The sequence below is a fragment of the Schistocerca piceifrons genome, chromosome 3 (assembly GCF_021461385.2).
Source record: "Schistocerca piceifrons isolate TAMUIC-IGC-003096 chromosome 3, iqSchPice1.1, whole genome shotgun sequence".
Taxonomy (NCBI): domain Eukaryota; kingdom Metazoa; phylum Arthropoda; class Insecta; order Orthoptera; family Acrididae; genus Schistocerca; species Schistocerca piceifrons.
Genome location: NC_060140.1, coordinates 571,600,912 through 571,621,604, shown reverse-complemented (window position 1 = coordinate 571,621,604; position 20,693 = coordinate 571,600,912). Strand labels below are relative to the sequence as shown.

At 37.8% G+C, this 20,693-nt stretch overlaps 1 protein-coding gene across 2 annotated transcripts in view; it reads left to right on the top strand.

The window, feature by feature from the left end:
- LOC124790050 (transmembrane 6 superfamily member 1-like) overlaps positions 1-20,693 on the top strand; it is a 203,056-nt gene that overhangs the window by 160,616 nt on the left and 21,747 nt on the right. Inside the window, exon 5 of one of the 2 annotated variants that reach the window (XM_047257610.1) lies at positions 736-957. The exons of the other annotated variant lie outside the window; for it this stretch is intronic. Coding sequence (XP_047113566.1) covers positions 736-957 — 222 coding nt within the window. The remainder of the gene's footprint in view (positions 1-735; positions 958-20,693) is intronic. 2 annotated transcript variants of the gene reach the window in all.

Genomic DNA, 20,693 nt, shown 5'->3' with positions numbered 1-20,693 from the left:
TAATTGGGCTACAAAATGATTCATCTGCTGTAGTTCAATCATTGGTCTCTTAAAATTAACTGTCGACAGAGCAACTCGCATTTCCGGCATGCCTCACATTTGTGAAGTGACCCACTGTGTTTATGACTTTGTGTGTCACCTATAACAGAACAGTAGCCAGCAGCTGATGGGGCAACACTGTAGCGGCAAGTGACAGATTTCAACTATCAAGTACTTTTAATCAGACTAGAATAAAGTTAATTTTGACATATTCTCCTCAAAATGAGATATTACTAGATAATATAGCCAGCTAAATAACCAAACCTCAGTTATTTAAATCATTTCTCCCATGTATTATGCGTAATTCATAGAACTCTACTAGTGAACAGTTTTTTGTTATTGCACATATAATTAATTAGGTATCTTTCCTATATAGTTGACTTAAAGAGTTTCTTGCACCTATTATACATATTGCTTCCCCTCTAACCATTTTCTTTTGACTTTCCTGCAATAATGGGAATTCCTTGGTGGAATATAAGTAATTTAAGGTGTGAAGATAACTTAATCAACACGTAGTAGAGATGCTGAGTTGTTAGTATGCACAAAAACAAGATTACTTTCTTTAAGTCTTGTTTATGTGCCTGTCAGTGACTGGTACCTTTCTCATTAATTTTTAAGTTAATTTTTTACAAATTGAGATAATGCAAAAAATGAATACTGACAAATAGAAATGAACTGTGTCTTATTTAACTGCAGGCATGTCTTGGAAGTCAGCAACAGTTACCAGTATGGTATAAGAGTAATGTGGAGCCCATTACCATGCAGACTACCCCAGCACCATTTGCTTGGATTCAGGGCCTCATCATGATATTTTATTTTGTACCAAGTTTTATAATTCTTGCATTTGGTTTAGTATTTTGTCCAAATGCAGAATGGATGATGGATTTGTCACTTCTTGTTGCTGGAGCTACATCACAGGTACTGTTACTTAACTATTAACTAATATTCAAATACAGGAAGTTTTAATATATTAAATAAAATTATATGTAGACAGAATGATTGTACTAGTACACTCTAAGGCCAGCGATGATGCACCATGAAGGAATTATTTAAATGGGATCAAAATTGGTATATGTGATGTACATGTAATGACAAATAATTGATTAAAAGTCAGAAAAACTTGGGTGATTTATTCAAGAGAAAGAGCTTTGCAAATTGAGCAAGTCACATTGGTCCACTTAGGGCCTTATGCAAGCACTTATTGAGCTCGGCACTGATTAAAGGAGTTGTCAGATGCCCTCTGAAGGATACCATGCTAAATTCTGTCCAATTTGCAATTTAGATCATCAGTATCTCCAGCTGGTTGGAGGGCTCTGCCCAGAATGCTCCAAATATTCTCAACTGTGGAGAGACCCAGCAATCTTGCTAGCCAAGGAGCAGTTTGGTAAGCATGAAGACAAGCAGTATAAAATCTCGCCATGTGCAGGCGAGCATTATCTTGTTGACATTGTAACGAAACTGTGGTATTGGTATTGGAATTGTGGCAAAAATTCTGACATTGAAAGAGATTATTTGATTTAAACAAAAAAAAAACCTTAAAAAGTTTGTTGTTACAGTTGTCTTCCATAGACATCAAGAACGTGTGATCATGGGGGTATTTTATTGATCACTTTGGCCTCCACCACTCAAAGATAACTTTGAGACAAATGCATATGTTTACTGCTAGAACAGTTTCCAAACATAACACTTTAGTAACTCGTTCTGCAATGACACATATGTAGTTCAGTTAATTATTTATATGTTTTAGTTTGGTGTAACTCGGAGTAATCTGCTTTTGCCACTGCTGCTGCTGAAGCAGTCGTTGCCGTGGTCCATTTCAGCTGCTAATTGGATCAAGTTACATGAATTTCATGAAATAATCCAGGTACAAAGTCGATTCATAGTGGTTTATTTATGATAAGTTGCACCAGTTCTTCTTAGTGGGAACCCACTCCACATAATGTGACAGAGTGGTTGCGTCTCAAAACTGTCTCCAACCGAACTTCTCTGAGCCTTGTGCTCCTCCTATTTATACATTTTTAATAATGAAGACAACAGAACTACAGTATATTTATAAAATTAACAGTTAAAAGTTTAACATTATTATGAGTAACTATCCACAAAACGTTGTGTATTTTTTGTCGAAACTGGTGCATACAATACAAAAGATTTTTACATAATATATATATCATATTATATAAGATACTGAAAAACAACAATGCTAACCTAATTTTTCTTAATTATGGCTTCATTAGTGAATGCAAAATATTGTGAACATAAATTGGACAAACATGTCATACAAGTAAACAACTGAAATAATTAATTTTATGAAATTTAATGTATTACGTGAAATTGCTTGTTAGATACAATTGGAATTACAAAACTTTCAATGAATTGCCTCTTCAGACAGTATTGAAAAAGGAATGTAAAACAAGGGGTTGTTTTATTTCAATAACCCCCCAAAGAGGTTTGGGTATCTGTGTGGGCCAAAACTCTTCTTTAGAAATAAAAATGTTTGCTTTCAAACAAGAGTTTTTCAGGCATCGCTTTACAATTGATCTGAAAGTTTCAATCTGCATCAGGTCCCGAACTATTGATAGATAAAGACATATACATAAGAAAAGACATATGCATATGAAAAGATCACATGTCATAAAAAATATTAGAAATTACATAATTGGATTAACATTTTAAGTAATTATTTTATAATATTCATAAGAATAGTTGCTTTATCATGTATTAGTCATACTCATTGGGATAATTTGTCTTTGACGAAATGGTGACAAAATATCTGTTTACAAATTCAAGTAAGTTTCATTAGTATTTCACCTTGTACAGTCAGTTAATTTCTTCAATCCACAGTTTATCAATGCAATGACTTTCACTGTAGGTTATGTGCCACACCCTGCTTTAATCTAACACAGAATAATCAAGATCAGTCCTCTTAGGCAACATTAAGATAAAATCTGACAGTGTTAGTGCAAATTAAATAATCCAATGACAAACCGGACAGCTTTTGATAAAAACTGACACTACATACGCAGATTAAGTCCAAATTTAGATAAATTTTCATTATTATTCTCATAGCAAAACCATATTTGTGGTTCTATTCCATCTCATAGAAAACCTTTGAAGCAAATGCAGGAAATTTCATTTTAGTGAAACAAAATTATGTCAGTGAATTCAAATATTTCATAACTTATTTCCTTTCTCTTTCATACATGTGGCTACAACCTCTCATCATCAAGTATCATAATCTTATGTATCCAATGTTAAAAAAAAAAAAAAGTAGTAATTGTCTTCGTGTTTTGATAGATGTGTAATTAAGCTGTGTGTGTGTGTGTGTGTGGAATGTGACACTGATGTGTTTCTGTTAAGCAAATGTCATATTAGCTGGGGTACCTTTCGTATGCCACTCGCATGGTACACAAAGTATGTGTGTACCCCCCTTGAGGACTGATCATATTAAACCTCAGAAAATATCATCAAAGTAAAGTGTATTAAGCACATTATTGTACCTTACATCAACAAACATCATTATCATGAATCAAATAGATAATCAAAGTCATCATAAATCCATAGGATAGAAATGTGTATAAATATGTGTGTGAATGTAGTACCAATGTATTGCAGTGTTGGAGCAGATACTACATTATCTGGGGTCCTTGTGCTCACCAGACACATGGTACACACAGAGAGTGTACCCCCTGAGGGTTTGCAGTTATTGAAAATATGGTTTCAGCTGAGTAATATTTCTTAATCCAAACAATTTTCTTTGACCTACGATATATCAAACGGTAAGGATTAGCATGAGGTATCTCTACAATTTCAAATGGTCCAAAGTAAATATCAAAAAATTTCTTCATCTCCTTATTGATGGCTTTAGATTTTTAATAACTTTTGGTTAATACCAGATCCCCTACCACATATTGAATGACTTTAAGTTTCTTATCATGTTTTTGTTTCCTTTTCTTGTGGCATGATTCCATATTGTCTCTAACAATTTTGTTTCTTTCATTTTTAGTGATTTCAGTATCAGCAGGATAATTGACTAATTTATTTAAAATGTTTTCTGGATTTTTGTCAAACTGTACTTCAATAAATGGTGTGAAACCTGTGGTAGTGTGCTGTGAACTATTCAGTACATCTTCAAATTGATTAAGGTACAAAGACCAGGTTGTGTGATCTTTTGCACAGTATGTCCTCTCTGGTGGATTACACGATGGTGAATACATGGATATTAAAATATGTTTTATCTTTTCATAGCTAATAAATTCTTTCCATATGGCTGAAGTGAACTGACTGCCATTATCTGATAAGATTGCTTATGGCTGACCCACTTTCAGAAAATAATCTTTAGTAAAATACTGAATAATTTTCCTACTGGTTGCTTTCCTCAATTGATACAAATTTATAAATTTTGAAAACAGATCTACTGCAACTAAAATATAAAAATAATCATCTTTGGAGAGAGGTAGCTTTCCAAATAAATCATTGTCAATTGACTTACCTTTTAGGAATATACTTTGCATAAAACCCTGATGCTTTTGATTGGAGACTTTAACTCTCTGGCATCAGTCACAAGTTAACAGACAATTCCTGACTCTTCTAGATATATTATTGAAATATACATTTTCCTTGAGTTTTTGTACACATTTCATTATGCCACAGTGTACATAACTTTGGTGTATGTATTTAATTAATGTATCTATGTGTTGTTTGGGCCAACAAACTTTCCAGTCATCTGAGTCGGGAGCACTACTTCGAAATAAAATCCCTTTAAAAATCTGATGATATAATTTCACTTTTTCATACCCCTTTTTACCCATATAACTCTCTACTAATTTCCATTCCTCATCTTGATTTTGGTTACATCTTAATTGGGTACAGATATTAGCAATTTCCTTTTCCCCTTTTATCCCCTGAATGTACATGATCCAAAAATTTTTGTCGTTCTGTAAGTTTTCATTTTCTTGTTCACCCCCCACTGATAATCTAGACGAGCATCCACTATCACATTTTAGTCTCCTTTTATGTAATGTATTGTGTAGTCAAATTGTTGTAGGAAAAAATTCTGTCATGAAAAAGTTTGCATTCCTGTATGTAGCTGAAAGCTTTGTGGTCATCAAAAGCTATTGTTTACGATCATCTAGATAGCTCAACTTTGTAAATCTCCAGACAATAGCTAAACAATCTTTTTTTGTGACAGTATAATTTCTCTTGTGTTTCTGTAATCTTCCACTAGCAAAACTGATTGAAAAGTGTTCTATAGCCCCATTGGTTTCTTTCTGCTAAAAAAGGTGTACTTCAAGACCATAATCACTTCCATCAGTCATAAGACAGAATGGTAATGCCCAATCAGGGCTATGAAGGATTTTACTGTTGCAAAGTTGCTTCTTAATTTCATTGAATGCCTCTTGACATTTAGTTGTCCATTCCCAAATTGAATTTTTCTTAAGAAGTTCTCTGAGACATGGTGCATTAAGTGCCTGTGTTCATATATATTTTCGGTAAAAGTTTGCAAACTGTAAAATGATCGAAGTTACTTTTTATTTTTGAGTATCAGAAATTCCTGTATGGCCATGAGTTTATCTTTGTCAGGCAAAATCCCCTTTTAATTAATAGTGTGGCCTAAAAATTTTAATTCTGTCAATCCAAATTTATATTTCTCTAATTTCAAAGTCATACCCCCGTGCCTAAACTTTTTTTCCAATTTGCCTTAAAGTTGCAATAAGTTCTTCCCATGTGTTACAAGTTACTAAAATATCATCCACATAAATTACCAATTTGGACAATAATTCCCTAACTAAGACATAATCTAAAGCATATATAAATTCAGCAACTGAAATGTTAAGTCCAAATGGCACCATACAATACTGATAGCTTTTTCCATTCTATAAAAATGCAGTATACTGTCTTGAATTTGGCTCTAAAACAATTTGGTGAAATCCTGATGTCAAATCTAGACTGGAAAAATATTTTGTGTCACTGAATTTATTCAATAATTTCTCCATGGATTCAAGATGGTCAGTTTCCTGTTCAAGGAATTTGTTCAAATGGCGAGAATCCAAAACAAGCCTAACACTTCTTAGAAACAACAACCAGTGGATTATTGTACTGGATGGTGCTCCTTTCCACTATCCTCCATTTTAGCATCTTCTGTAATTCTCTCTCCACTAATTTTCTTTTGCAAATTGGGACCCCATATGATTTGATAAAAAATGGATCATGCTGTCTCATTTTTAATTTGCAGACATAATTTTTAACTCTTCCTGGCTTACTACAAAAATGTCACAGTATTCCCACAGAAACTGATCTAAATCTTCTCTCTCAGAATTAGATAAGCCTTCTGCTTTCTCATTGACTAACTGTGAAAAACTATTACTATCAAAATTGTCCTGCTGTTCCTCCTCTAAACCTTCAATGCACGTCATCAGAAAATTCAGTTTTTCTTATCTGATTTCTGCAATTTTCTGTACACTTTAAATGTAACTTTACCTCACCAGAACTACCAGATTTTGGTTCTGTGAAACATATTTTTAAGTTTTCCCAATAAAAAATTGCATTTGCTTTAATTATCCAATTCATACCCAAAAGAATATGTTCATTTAGGTATACCACCACAAAACATCCTTGTTCAAACAATAAATCCCCAATTAAAAATGAAATCAAAACATGTTTGAAAATTGGCTTGTTGCACTTACCTGTAGCCCCCTTAATCTTAACACCTGTTACAGGAAATTCTATGTATGAAGCACTGTTTTTCAACCTTTCTCTTAATTTACCAGATATACAACAAATAGGACTACCTGTGTCTATTACATACATGCCTTTCCAATTATCAATTGTTATTTCAAAATATGGACTACCGGATACCTCTTGTTTATCAACTTTCACTTCCTCCGTTAATAAATCATTTTCTACGTCTTTAAAATCTAAATTAATGTATGACTGTTGCTTATTAGTTGAAGCTGTTTGTAAATTACACAAAGACATATCACTAGACTGAATTTCTTCTGGATCTGACAAACTACTGGTTTCTGTGTAAGAGGACTCACTAATTATACTTTACTGACTGCCTGAATTATCAATTGCTTCATTGTTTATTTGTGTGTGTTCCACGACTTTATTATTCTCAAATTCCAAATAATAATCATCACTGCTACATTTCACTTCACTAATTTCTTGCTTATTTAAAACCTCTGAAACGTTGTAACCTGTCTTCTCAGTTTGTTCATTCTTATCATTACTCTTAGCCAAAATCTCCTTGACATCAATAGAAGACCACTGACTTTTATGTACCTTATTATCACCCATCAAATCATTAATACCTACTAACTGACTGTTATTAACTTCATCTGCCAATACTTCTACAAAAATCATCTCATCAAGCTCCTCTTTAAACAAAATATCATTAACGTTGTCATCATTAACATTATCATCATCATCGTCATCGTCATCGTCATCATCATCATATGAGTCACATGGACCTCAGCTACAATGTCAAATCTCTCTACTGCTACCTCATCATCATCTGAATCAGCTACTAAAGCATCAATATTTTTGGGTACAAGGTTATCATTTTGGCTTAGATTAGATTAGATTTACTTTCATTCCAATTGATCCGTAGTGAGGAGGTCCTCCAGGATGTAGAACATGTCACAAAAACAATAATACATTACAGATATTTACAACTGAAACAAATAATCTAATGTACAGTCCACAGGTCCCAAGTGGAATGGTCGTCATTTTTTAAATAAACACTATATGAAAGAATCATTTTACAAACAGTAATGCACTGAATTTAAAATAAAAAAGTTTATTTATTTATAAGGTAATAAACATGTAATACAACTACTGTAATCCTTATTTACAATTAACATATTACGTAACTGAAATTGTGCAGAAGTTTTACACACACACACTGGACTCACATTCGGAAGGATGACGGTTCAATCCCGCGTCCGGCCATCCTGATTTAGGTTTTCCGTGATTTCCCTATATCACTTCAGGCAAATGCCGGGATGGTTCCTTTGAAAGGGCACGGCCGATTTTCCTTCCCCATCCTTCCCTAACCCGAGCTTGTGCTCCGTCTCTAATGACCTCGTTGTCGATGGGACGTTAAACACTAATCTCCTCCTTTACACACACACACACACACACACACACACACACACACACACACACACACACATCAGACTACCCCAGACAAAACTGGATCATCATCATCATCATTAACAAACAAACTAGCAATACTATAATCATCATTATAACCATCCTTGGATACAAACTTGGTGTTAAATAAATTTGTCAGGTCCTCATCACTAAGCTTATAACTATTTTGTGTCATCACTACTCATTTCTTTTAACATATAGTTCCAAAATTCATAGTGCTTATTTACATTATTAGCTTGGTAGTTCCTACTGTTATTTGTGTGATGTTGGTGGTGTGACCTGTGTCTGTTTCTCGTACTCCTAGCCTGGTTACGAGTTTTTCTCCTCACCTCAAACTGACAGGCCTCCAATGAGGTGGTTAATTGTTTTCCTGTTTATACTGTCTGTTCTGATTTGAGTTGGCATTTTGTCTGTAATTGTTGCTATTTTGACTACTGTTCCTGTTACCATAATTATTTTGTCTGTTACTGCCATGATAATTCTGATTTTGAGAGAATCCACCACTCTAGTGGTGGAACTCCCCCCTATTTTGATTGTTTGACCTGTCATAACTTTTCCATGTGTAGTCTAGCTCATCCACATACTTCAAAAATTGTGCAATTGAGTCATCTGGCCCATAAACTAGGCCTCGCTGAACCCGGTTTGCTGGATGTCATTTCAGTGCGTCAGTCTGAATTAACTCGTCTAAAGGTTTCTCTAGGTGCATCAGTTTTCTCAGCTGTATTTCACAAATTCACGCATGCTTAATTTCCCTTCTCTATATTTGCTGCTGTTCAAAAATTCAGCCTTTATCCTAGCTTGTCTGTTTCCGACTTGAATTTAATCAAAAACAATGTTTCAAACTGCTCAAAAGTCATTTCAGGGCTTACATTCTGATTTGCCCAGGATAAAGCTTCACCATCCAGAAACCGCTTAGCTACTTTCACTTTTAATGGTTCTGGAATATCAGGTGTGAAACTGTCTTTGCATTGATATAAGAAATTTACAGGATGCAACTTGACATCTCCAGAGACAGTTTTTAACAATACATTGTTACGTGTGTTGGCAAACAGAGTGTTGTTATTGTAACAATTATCAAGCAGGTTATTTTCTAAATTATTTACTCTTAAGTTGACTGTTTAAAAGTTTTGGGTTTCTGGCACACCTTTTTTGTTTATAGATTTAACCTCTTCTGCAACTAATATGGAGTTCAATTTCAGTTTCTTGTCCACATATTCACTTTCAGAAGTAATATATTCCTGCATAGCTTCAATTTCAGCTTTTCTGCTCTTGATCAGCTCATGGATAACATTTGTTTCTGTGACTCTGACCAATACCTCAACGACATCAATCCTATCATTTGTTACTTTTACTTCTGAGTCAGTGACTTGACATAAACAATCAACTTTTGTTTCAGTGTGGTCGATACGAATGTTAGTGTCGGCTAGTTTCATATTGGTTGCATCTAAATTCTGTTTGAAAGAGTTTAAAGTTGCATAGATTTTCTGAAAGTTACTATTCATGTTCTGATTAACATTCTCTATATTCAGATTAACATTCTTTTCTACTTTCTTGCAATGGTCTAACAATTTAGCATCCAACAGTTGGGATAGCTGTTCAATCAAATATATAGGTTGGCCTGATTGTTCTTTTTTATTTATTTTATTTATTTATTCCATGTGATCTGATGGTACACAGTGTGTTGCAGATGTCGGAAAATATCGTTTAACATTGTTAACATATATTAATGTAAGCCTATAGTATCCTAATGTATTATATTGCTCAATGTTTTCAATTTAACACAAACAGCAAGATTACTGTTCTAAGTATTCATTTACAGAGTAAAAACTGTGACACAACAAATATGACTTCACGGCTTTGCTAAATTTTATGTTGTCTTCGATGGACTTAATACTAGTGGGAAGATTGTTGAACAGTTGGAGGCCCATGTGGAAAACTCCCTTTTTACACAGCTGAGTGTTTGTACATATAACATGCAGGTTTGCGTTTTTCCTGGTGTTGTGTTCATGTATTTCATTATTTTTTACGACTCTGGGGTCAGTTGGCACTATGCGTTTTCTGAAGAATTTTAGAGTCTCAAGAATGTAGAGGCAAGGCAGTGTAAGGATTTCCAACTTTCTGAAGGTGGGTTTGCAGGAGTCTCTGGGCTTGCTCCCAGTAATAATCCTCATTGCTCTCTTCTGGATTCTGAATGTGCTCAGAGCAGTTGGAGCATTTCCCCAGAATATTACACCATATTTTAGGTGGGCTTGTATATAAGCGTAGTATGCACTGGTTAATGTTTTCAGTACACTCAATGCATAACAGCCAGTACATATCCTGGCATTTACCTTTCTTGTATGTGTATTCCATTTCAGGTTATCTTGAACCCATAGACCTAGGAATTTGAAAACAGTGTCGGTATCTATTGACTGGTTATTTATAGTGACAGATGGCTGAGAGGAATTTGCATTTTGTGTTGTGTGGAAGTTCATGGAAGCTGTCTTTTTGGTGTTGATAGTTAATCTTTTGATTTTTGCCCAGTTGCTGAGTTGATCCGTAGCCAAGTTCACAGCTTTTTGCACAGCCTCTGTATTCTCCCCTTTGAGGAGTACAGTTGTGTCATCAGCAAATATTATTGTTTTGTGTGCATCAACATTCAGGCTCAAGTCATTAATATACAGGAGGAAAAGTAGGGATCCCAATACTGAGCCCTGTGGAACACCTTGCTTTCCAGTGTTATTACTTGATAGTATTTCGGTTATTGAGTTGCTTTGTCTATTAGTATATTTCATGCTGACTCTCTGCATCCGATTGGTTAGGAATGTAGCAATCCAGCTGTCTAACAGTTCTAAAAGCGTATTTATGCAATCATATACTGCAGTTTCAGTAGATTTGTTGCTTCTGAACCCATGTTGAGCTAAACTTAGTAAATCTTTTTTTTTTTTTTCAATGAAGTCCATCATTTTTTTGGACATTATTTTTTCAAAAACTTTAGAAAAGCAGGATGAGATTGAGATAGACCTGTAGTTATTCATATCTTTATTATCACCTTTTTTGATGACAGGAATTACTTTAGAAAGTTTCAGAGCTTCAGGGAAGATACCTGCCTGGAAAGAACAGTCACAGAGGTGAGTTAATGGTTCAGCAATTGTGTGTTCACAATTTTTGATTACAGCTGCTGGGTTACCATGAATTCCAGCTGAATATGAACTTTTTAACTCTCTGAGGGCTTTTGAAACATCATTTTCAGTGACTTTGGTAATGAAAATTGACTCTGCACATGTGTGATATTTTTGGTTTGCTGGTTGGTAATTTGTGTTAGGATTATTTTGGACCAGTTTTTCAGCTATGCTTGTAAAGAAATTGTTGAATGAGTTCACCACAACTTCGGGATTAGATATAAATTCATTGTGGAGTTTGATTTCTATGTTCGTGTGTGAAGCTTTCATTTCCCCTCTTTCCTTTTTTAAGATATTCCACATTGCTTTTACTTTATTGCTGGAGTTGTCAATGTACTCATCATTCTGCATCCTTTTTGCTTGTCTTATCACTCTCCTTAAGATACATGTGTAGTTTTTATAGTGTTCTGTTAGTTGGGGGGAGTCACTACTTTGTTTACACAACATGTGGAATATTCTTTTATGTTTGCAAGAGATTTTTATAGCTGGTGTAATCCAACTCTTGTTTCTATTATTATTATTATTATTATTATATATTTTTACTGGTTTTTGCGGAAAGGCCTCTTCAAAGTGGTGGATCATTTTGTCAAGAAATATGTTGAATTTCATGTTGACACCATTGGCTGTGTACATCTCTGTCCACTTTTCTTTACTAAGGAGGGCATTTAGCTTGTTCAAGTTCTCTTGGGTGAAAAACCTTCATACAGTTTTAGGTGGGGCTGGGTTTGAGGTATCTTTGCTAACATCGACCTTTAGAATGGCAGCTTGATGGTCGCTGAATCCTGCATTGTATACTTCTAGAGTTGGGTTAAGTTTATTTCTATTTGCAAACAATTTGATCTAGAGCTGTCTTGGATGTGGGTGTTATTCTAGTGGGCTCGTTTACAAGGCCATGCAGATTATAAGTTTTTGCAATGTTAATCAATGTTTCCCTGTTTCTGTTGTGGGTGAGAAAGTCTATATTAAAGTCACCACATATAATCACCTCCTGTTTCCACTGACTTATTTTGGATAGAAACAAGTCCATTTGTAACAGAAAATCATTAATACTACTGGAGGGGGGACGGTAGATTGTAGCTACAATTACATTTAGATCTGTAAGCTTTATGGCTGCACATTCAAAGATCTTATCTGTTCCTATTTCCTTTGGGGTAGGTAGTGGGCTATATTCAATGTGTTGTTTGATGAAGATGGCAACCCCACCATGTCCATCATTTGATCTGGAGTAGTGTTCACACAATTTGAAGTTGGGTAGTGAGATTAGCTTAACCACATCAGTGCAGAGCCAATGCTTTGCTAGGCATACTACTGAGATATCACTGAGTTCACTGGTCAGCAAACTGCTTAAGTCATCAGTTTTGTTGCTCAAGGATTGGACATTGTGATAATAGATTTTCAGGTCTGAGTGGGGTTTACTCAGGGGGCTCGAAGTCATATTTACTGTATCACTGACCTTTAGTTTAAATTGTGCTGTATTCCAGGTATGTTGACTTCTGAGCAGTTGTGCTGGTTCTGTTGGTCATCCTTGGCAGCCATCTCATCTTCCAGGTGGGCCTGAAAAGTATCCACATGCACTTCACACTGTTGAGGCATCACATTGACGTTTTGGAGGGATGTCTTGATAATGTTCACCATCACATTATTGATCCTTTCAGGTTCCTGACCTTTTTGAGGGGTCAGGGGGTTTGTGTTTCGTCTCTGTGACTTCGTGACCCTTTTGCCTAGTGTAGTTTGCACAGTTTGGCCACTATTACTCCTTTAATTTCCCATCTTGTTTGTCTTTATCCAATAGCTTATTAGCGTCTGTTTATGGTTTCTGACTTTTGGTTCCTTTTTGTCACCAATAGTTGTCAGGAAGGCCAGTCTATTGCAGATAATCTCCTTGCCACATTTGTTTAGGTGTAAGCCATGTGTTGTGAAGTGGTTTCTGGCTAGTCTCTCTATTTCAAAGTTCACAGCAATTCTTGTACTGCAACTATTAAAGATTTATCGTAGCACTTTGTAACTATTGAACAACTGAACTTAACACTGAATTTAGTCCCAAAAACAGAGTACTCATCTTTCGTCCATCGGCGATGTTACAGGTCCTTACAATTGAGCGTCAGTTTTCTTGTGTCCACACTTACAAACAAGATTCGTCATTCATTTATTCATGGCACCTGAAAATTCACAGGTATTAGCACTCCAGATAGACTTACGACATTCCCAGCTCCTCCACCACATTGTAATGAAACTGTGAAATTGGTATTGGAACTGCGGCAAAAAATCCGACATTAAAAGAGATTATTTGATTTAAACAAAAAACCTCAAAAGTTTGTTGTTACAATTGTCTTCCACAGACATCAAGAATGTGTGATCATGGTGGTATCTTATTGATCACTTTGGCCTCCACCACTCAAAGATAACTTTGAAACAAATGTGTATGTTTACTGCTAGAACAGTTTCCAAACAGTACACTTTAGTAATTAGTTATGCAGTGACACATATATCGTTCAGTGCATTGTTTATATGTTCCTTAGTTCAGTGTAACTCAGAATAATCTGCTTCCTGCTGCTGCTGCTGCTGAAGTAGTCATTATGCTGGTCCATTTCATCTGCTAATTGGATCAAGTTACATGAATTCCACGAAGTAATCCAGGTACCAAGTTGATTTATAGTGGTTTATTTATGACAAGCTGCACAGTTCTTCTTAGTGGGAACCCACTCCACATAACAGGCTACACAATCACAATACTGTATTACAACAATTAGATTATTGCACAGACGTGCGACAGAGTGATTGCGTCTCAAAACTGTCCCCGACTGAACTTCTCTTAACCTTGTGCTCCTCCTATTTATACATTTTTAACAATGAAGACAACAAAACTACAGTCCAAATTTATAAAATTAACAATTTAAATTTTAGCATTATTATGAGTAACTATCCACAAAACCTTGCGTATTTTAAGCCAAAACTGGTGTATACAATATAAAAAATTTTTACATAAAATATACATCATATTATATAAAATACTGAAAAACAACAATGCTAACCTAATTGTTCTTAATTATGGCTTCATTAGTGAATGCAAAATATTGTGAACATATATTAGACAAACTCATCATACAAGTAAACGAATGAAATAATTAATTTTATGAAATTTAATGTATTACATGAAATCACTTATCAGATACAATTGGAATAACAAAACTTTCAACGAATTGCCTCTTTGGACAGTATTTCATTAGGTTACTGAAAAAGGAATGTAAAACAAGGGATTGTTTTATTTCAACATTTAAGCCCAGAATGGCTCGCCATGAAGGGCAACAAAACGGGGCATAGAATATTGTCATCGTACTGCTGTGATGTAAGGTTGCCATGGGTGACAAACAAAGGGGTCCTGCTATGAAAAGAAATGGCACTCCTGGTTGTCGGGCCATATGGATGGCAATAGTCTGGTTGGTATCACCTGCCATCTGGGGCATCTCCAGATACACCTTCGTTGGTTGCCAGTGCTCAGTTTGAAGTAGGTCTCATCACTGAAGACAATTCTACACCAGTCAGTGAAATTACAGGCTGAATACTTGTCTTGAGATGCCTGGGGCAGTGGTGGGCCCACTAAATGGTCTACATCCAGGATTGGTGGTCAGGGGTGCCATTTCTTTTCATAGCAGGAACCCTTTGGTTGTAATCTGCTTGCTCTTAATGGCAAGCCATCCTAGGCTTACATTTCAGCAAGATGATGCCCACCCCACTTATGGTGAGAGTTTCTACTGCTTGTCTTCTTTCTTGCCAAACCATGACTTGGCCAATACGGTTGCTGTATCTCTCCCCAACTGAGAATTTTTGGGGTCCTATGGACAGGGCCCTCCAATCATCTAAGGATTTTGATGATTTAATGCACCAATTGGACAGAATTTGGCAAAATATCCCTCAGGAGGGCATCTGAAGACTCCATCAATCAGTGCCAAGCTGAATAACTGCTTGCACTAGGGCCAGAAGTGAAGCTTTTTCTCTTCAATAAATCATCCAATTTTTCTAAAAGTGTAATCATTTGTTCATCTGTTTGTGTACATCATACCTACTGATTTCCATCCACTTTGGACAATTCCCTCATTATGCACCCATTACTTTTTTTCCCCCCTCTCCATTCAAGCAGTCTGTATATGTGCGGATGGATATGTGTGTGTGTGTGTGTGCGAGTGTATAGCTGTCTCTTTTTGCCCCCTAAGGTAAGTCTTTCCACTCCCGAGATTGGAATGACTCCTTACCCTCTCCCTTAAAACCCACATCCTTTTGTCTTTCCCTCTCCTTCCCTCTTTCCTGATGAAGCAACCGTGGGTTGCGAAAGCTTGAATTTTGTGTGTGTGTGTTTGTGTTTGTTAGTGTCTCTATCAACATACCAACGCTTTTGTTTGGTAAGTTACATCATCATTGTTTTATATATATATAAAACAAAGATGATGTGACTTGCCAAACGAAAGCGCTGGTACGTCGATAGACACACAAACATACACACAAAATTCAAGCTTTCGCAACAAACTGTTGCCTCATCAGGAAGGAGGGAAGGAGAGGGAAAGATGAAAGGATGTGGGTTTTAAGGGAGAGGGTAAGGAGTCATTCCAATCCCGGGAGCGGAAAGACTTACCTTAGGGGGGAAAAAAGGACGGGTATACACTCGCACACACAGACATATTTAAACATGTCTGCTTGTGTCTGTATATGTGTGGATGGATATGTGTGTGTGTGTGCGAGTGTATACCCGTCCTTTTTTCCCCCTAAGGTAAGTCTTTCCGCTCCCGGGATTGGAATCACTCCTTACCTTCTCCCTTAAAACCCACATCCTTTCGTCTTTCCCTCTCCTTCCCTCTTTCCTGATGAGGCAACAGTTTGTTGCGAAAGCTTGAATTTTGTGTGTATGTTTGTGTTTGTTTGTGTGTCTGTCGACGTACCATCGCTTTCGTTTAGTAAGTCACATCATCCTTGTTTTTAGATATATTTTTCCCACGTGGAATGTTTCTCTCTCTCTCTCTCTCTCATATATATATATATATATATATATATAATAGAGGGAAACATTCCACGTGGGAAAAATATATCTAAAAAGAAAGATGATGAAACTTACCAAACAAAAGCGCTGGCAGGTCGATAGACACACAAACAAACACAAACATACACACAAAATTCTAGCTTTCGCAACCAATGGTTGCCTCGTCAGGAAAGAGGGAAGGAGAAGGAAAGACAAAAGGATATGGGTTTTAAGGGAGAGGGTGAGGAGTCATTCCAATCCCGGGAGCGGAAAGACTTACCTGAATTTTGTGTGTATGTTTGTGTTTGTTTGTGTGTCTGTCGACGTACCATCGCTTTCGTTTAGTAAGTCACATCATCCTTGTTTTTAGATATATTTTTCCCACGTGGAATGTTTCCCTCTCTCTCTCTCTCTCTCTCTCTCTTATATATATATATATATATATATATATATATATATATATATATATATATATATTAGAGGGAAACATTCCACGTGGGAAAAATATATCTAAAAAGAAAGATGATGAAACTTACCAAACAAAAGCGCTGGCAGGTCGATAGACACACAAACAAACACAAACATACACACAAAATTCTAGCTTTTGCAACCAATGGTTGCCTCGTCAGGAAAGAGGGAAGGAGAAGGAAAGACAAAAGGATATGGGTTTTAAGGGAGAGGGTGAGGAGTCATTCCAATCCCGGGAGCGGAAAGACTTACCTTAGGGGGAAACCTTTTTTCCCCCTAAGGTAAGTCTTTCCGCTCCCGGGATTGGAATGACTCCTCACCCTCTCCCTTAAAACCCGTATCCTTTTGTCTTTCCTTCTCCTTCCCTCTTTCCTGACGAGGCAACCATTGGTTGCGAAAGCTAGAATTTTGTGTGTATGTTTGTGTTTGTTTGTGTGTCTATCGACCTGCCAGCGCTTTTGTTTGGTAAGTTTCATCATCTTTCTTTTTAGATATATTTTTCCCACGTGGAATGTTTCCCTCTATTATATTCATATCATTAATTTGAAGCCAACAATCACGTTTGTTATTGTTATCGTTATTGTTATTGTCACTGTTACATTTCGAAGTCTTTTCTGTCGTCTTATTTCCTCCTTCTGTTTTTGCCAGCAGTTTCACTTTCTATTCACCTTCTCCTTTTTTACCGTAATCCAGTATACAATTTTATCCCGTCGATATACACTCAATAATACGTAATAATACGTAAATCACTTCGAAACCATAACCAAAAAATTTTTTTTTCCGCTTTGCTGCTATAAAATCCACCGTTTCCAGTCCACAAACAGTTCCTTTTAGCTATTAAACAACCCTTTCGGCAGTTTTAATAACTTTTGCTTTATTTCCATTTCCGTTTTTCTCACATCACCGATCATTTTTAGCCGCTTCCCACAGGTTTTAACGTCATTATTTCTTCATCAAACAATTGTTAGCTTCATTTCCATAATCTGCCACCACCAAACCACTCCTTTTAATACATCCTCACGTAGTTTTTTCGAAATTTTCCCGAATTTCTCCACCCTTTAACGTGTTTTGGCGGCAACACAACCACCTAACCTTTATGCACATCATTATCTACCTACACAAGTTCACCACAGGATCAACATAGCCCAGCCCTAACCAACCCTTTTTCGCCTTTTTTCACACCAGATCTCCATTTGCTTTCTAATTTTACCTTTATCTCTCCCCATATATTTTTTCATATTTATTCTCATTTTCATTTCAGCCTCGTGTTCCACTTTCCACCTTCTAGTACCATGTCACCCTCACAACACCTTCACAACGACCCCATTAAGTTTTATTTACATTCCCTCCACAAACATGCCTTCGCCTTAGCCAGATTACACTCCCATATTTTATTTTCTCAGGCTTGTCTGACATTTGGCATCACCCCCAAAGGCCTCACACTTAAAGTTCCCATCTCTGGCTGCAACCCTTCTTTCCATCAGTCCCTATACCAGTTCCAAACCAAACAATCCATTGCCCTCACCCACCTAATCCTTCACCTACACATCCACTCAGCCAATCAACACGCCCATCAACTCCTATCCTTTATAAAAATCCTCAATCTTTCCTCTCCCACATCCACACCTGTTGTTCAGAGCATCCTCCTACAGGCCAACCGCAAATTAGAGCAGCATGCCACCCTCCACCTTAAAAAACTATCCAATCTCCTGGTTTCCCACCTCCGGAAAGGCAACTCACTCACCCTTCACAACCTTTCCAGCAAACCTCAACCTCCTCTCATTGCACACAAACCCAGTCTCTCCCATCTACTCAATCTCCCACTTCCAGCTCCACTCCCTCCAAAACCTCAAAATTCCAATCAACGCAATCTGGAACCACAACACCCCAATTCAGTAGTTAACCTTTCCTCCAAACCTCTCTCCCAATCCGAAACCTCTGTCCTATCCAAAGGCCTCACCTTCAGCCCCACTCCCAGATTTAACCAAACAGCCCTCGTCAAAGATTTACTGTCCTACACCCGTACTCTCTGCTGGAAATATCACTTTGCCACGAAGAAAAATGATCCTAATCCTACTCCTAAGGATCCAACTCCCCAAGACACTATCCAAATTGAACCATGCCTGGAACAGTTCCGTCCTCCGTCACAGCGGGACCCACCTCCTCTTCCTCAAAATCACCCTCTCCTAACCTTCCAGGAATTTCTGACTTCCAGCCTTGCCTCTCAATCCTTCTTAAAAAACCTTAATCCTACTCCCAACATCACCACTGCTGAAGCCCAGGCTATCCGTGATCTGAAGGCTGACCGATCCATCGTCATTCTTCCGGCGGACAAGGGTTCCACAACTGTGGTACTTGATCATCGGGAGTATGTGGCTGAGGGACTGCGTCAGCTTTCAGACAACACTACTTACAAAGTTTGCCAAGGCAATCCCATTCCTGATGTCCAGGCGGAGCTTCAAGGAATCCTCAGAACCTTAGGCCCCCTACAAAACCTTTCACCCGACTCCATCAACCTCCTGACCCCACCAACACCCCGCACCCCTACCTTCTACCTTCTTCCCAAAATTCACAAACCCAATCATCCCGGCCGTCCCATTGTAGCTGGTTACCAAGCCCCCACCGAACGCATCTCTGCCTACGTAGATCAACACCTTCAACCCATTACATGCAGTCTCCCATCCTTCATCAAAGACACCAACCACTTTCTCAAACGCCTGGAATCCCTACCCAGTCTGTTACCCCCGGAAACCATCCTTGTAACCATTGATGCCACTTCCTTATACACAAATATTCCGCATGTCCAGGGCCTCGCTGCGATGGAGCACTTCCTTTCACGCCGATCACCTGCCGCCCTACCTAAAACCTCTTTCCTCATTACCTTAGCCAGCTTCATCCTGACCCACAACTTCTTCACTTTTGAAGGCCAGACATACCAACAATTAAAGGGAACAGCCATGGGTACCAGGATGGCCCCCTCGTATGCCAACCTATTCATGGGTCGCTTAGAGGAAGCCTTCCTGGTTACCCAGGCCTGCCAACCCGAAGTTTGGTACAGATTTATTGATGACATTTTCGTGATCTGGACTCACAGTGAAGAAGAACTCCAGAATTTCCTCTCCAACCTCAACTCCTTTGGTTCCATCAGATTCACCTGGTCCTACTCCAAATCCCATGCCACTTTCCTTGACGTTGACCTCCACCTGTCCAATGGCCAGCTTCACACGTCCGTCCACATTAAACCCACCAACAAGCAACAGTACCTCCATTATGACAGCTGCCACCCATTCCACATCAAACGGTCCCTTCCCTACAGCCTAGGTCTTCGTGGCAAACGAATCTGCTCCAGTCCGGAATCCTTGAACCATTACACCAACAACCTGAAAACAGCTTTTGCATCCCGTAACTACCCTCCCGACCTGGTACAGAAGCAAATAACCAGAGCCACATCCTCCTCTCCTCAAACCCGGAACCTTCCACAGAAGAACCCCAAAAGTGCCCCACTTGTGACAGGATACTTTCCGGGACTGGATCAGATTCTGAATGTGGCTCTCCAGCAGGGATACGACTTCCTCAAATCCTGCCCTGAAATGAGATCCATCCTTCATGAAATCCTCCCCACTCCACCAAGAGTGTCTTTCCGCCGTCCACCTAACCTTCGCAACCTCTTAGTTCATCCCTATGAAATCCCCAAACCACCTTCCCTACCCTCTGGCTCCTACCCCTGTAACCGCCCCCGGTGTAAAACCTGTCCCATGCACCCTCCCACCACCACCTATTCCAGTCCTGTAACCCGGAAGGTGTACACGATCAAAGGCAGAGCCACGTGTGAAAGCACCCACGTGATTTACCAACTGACCTGC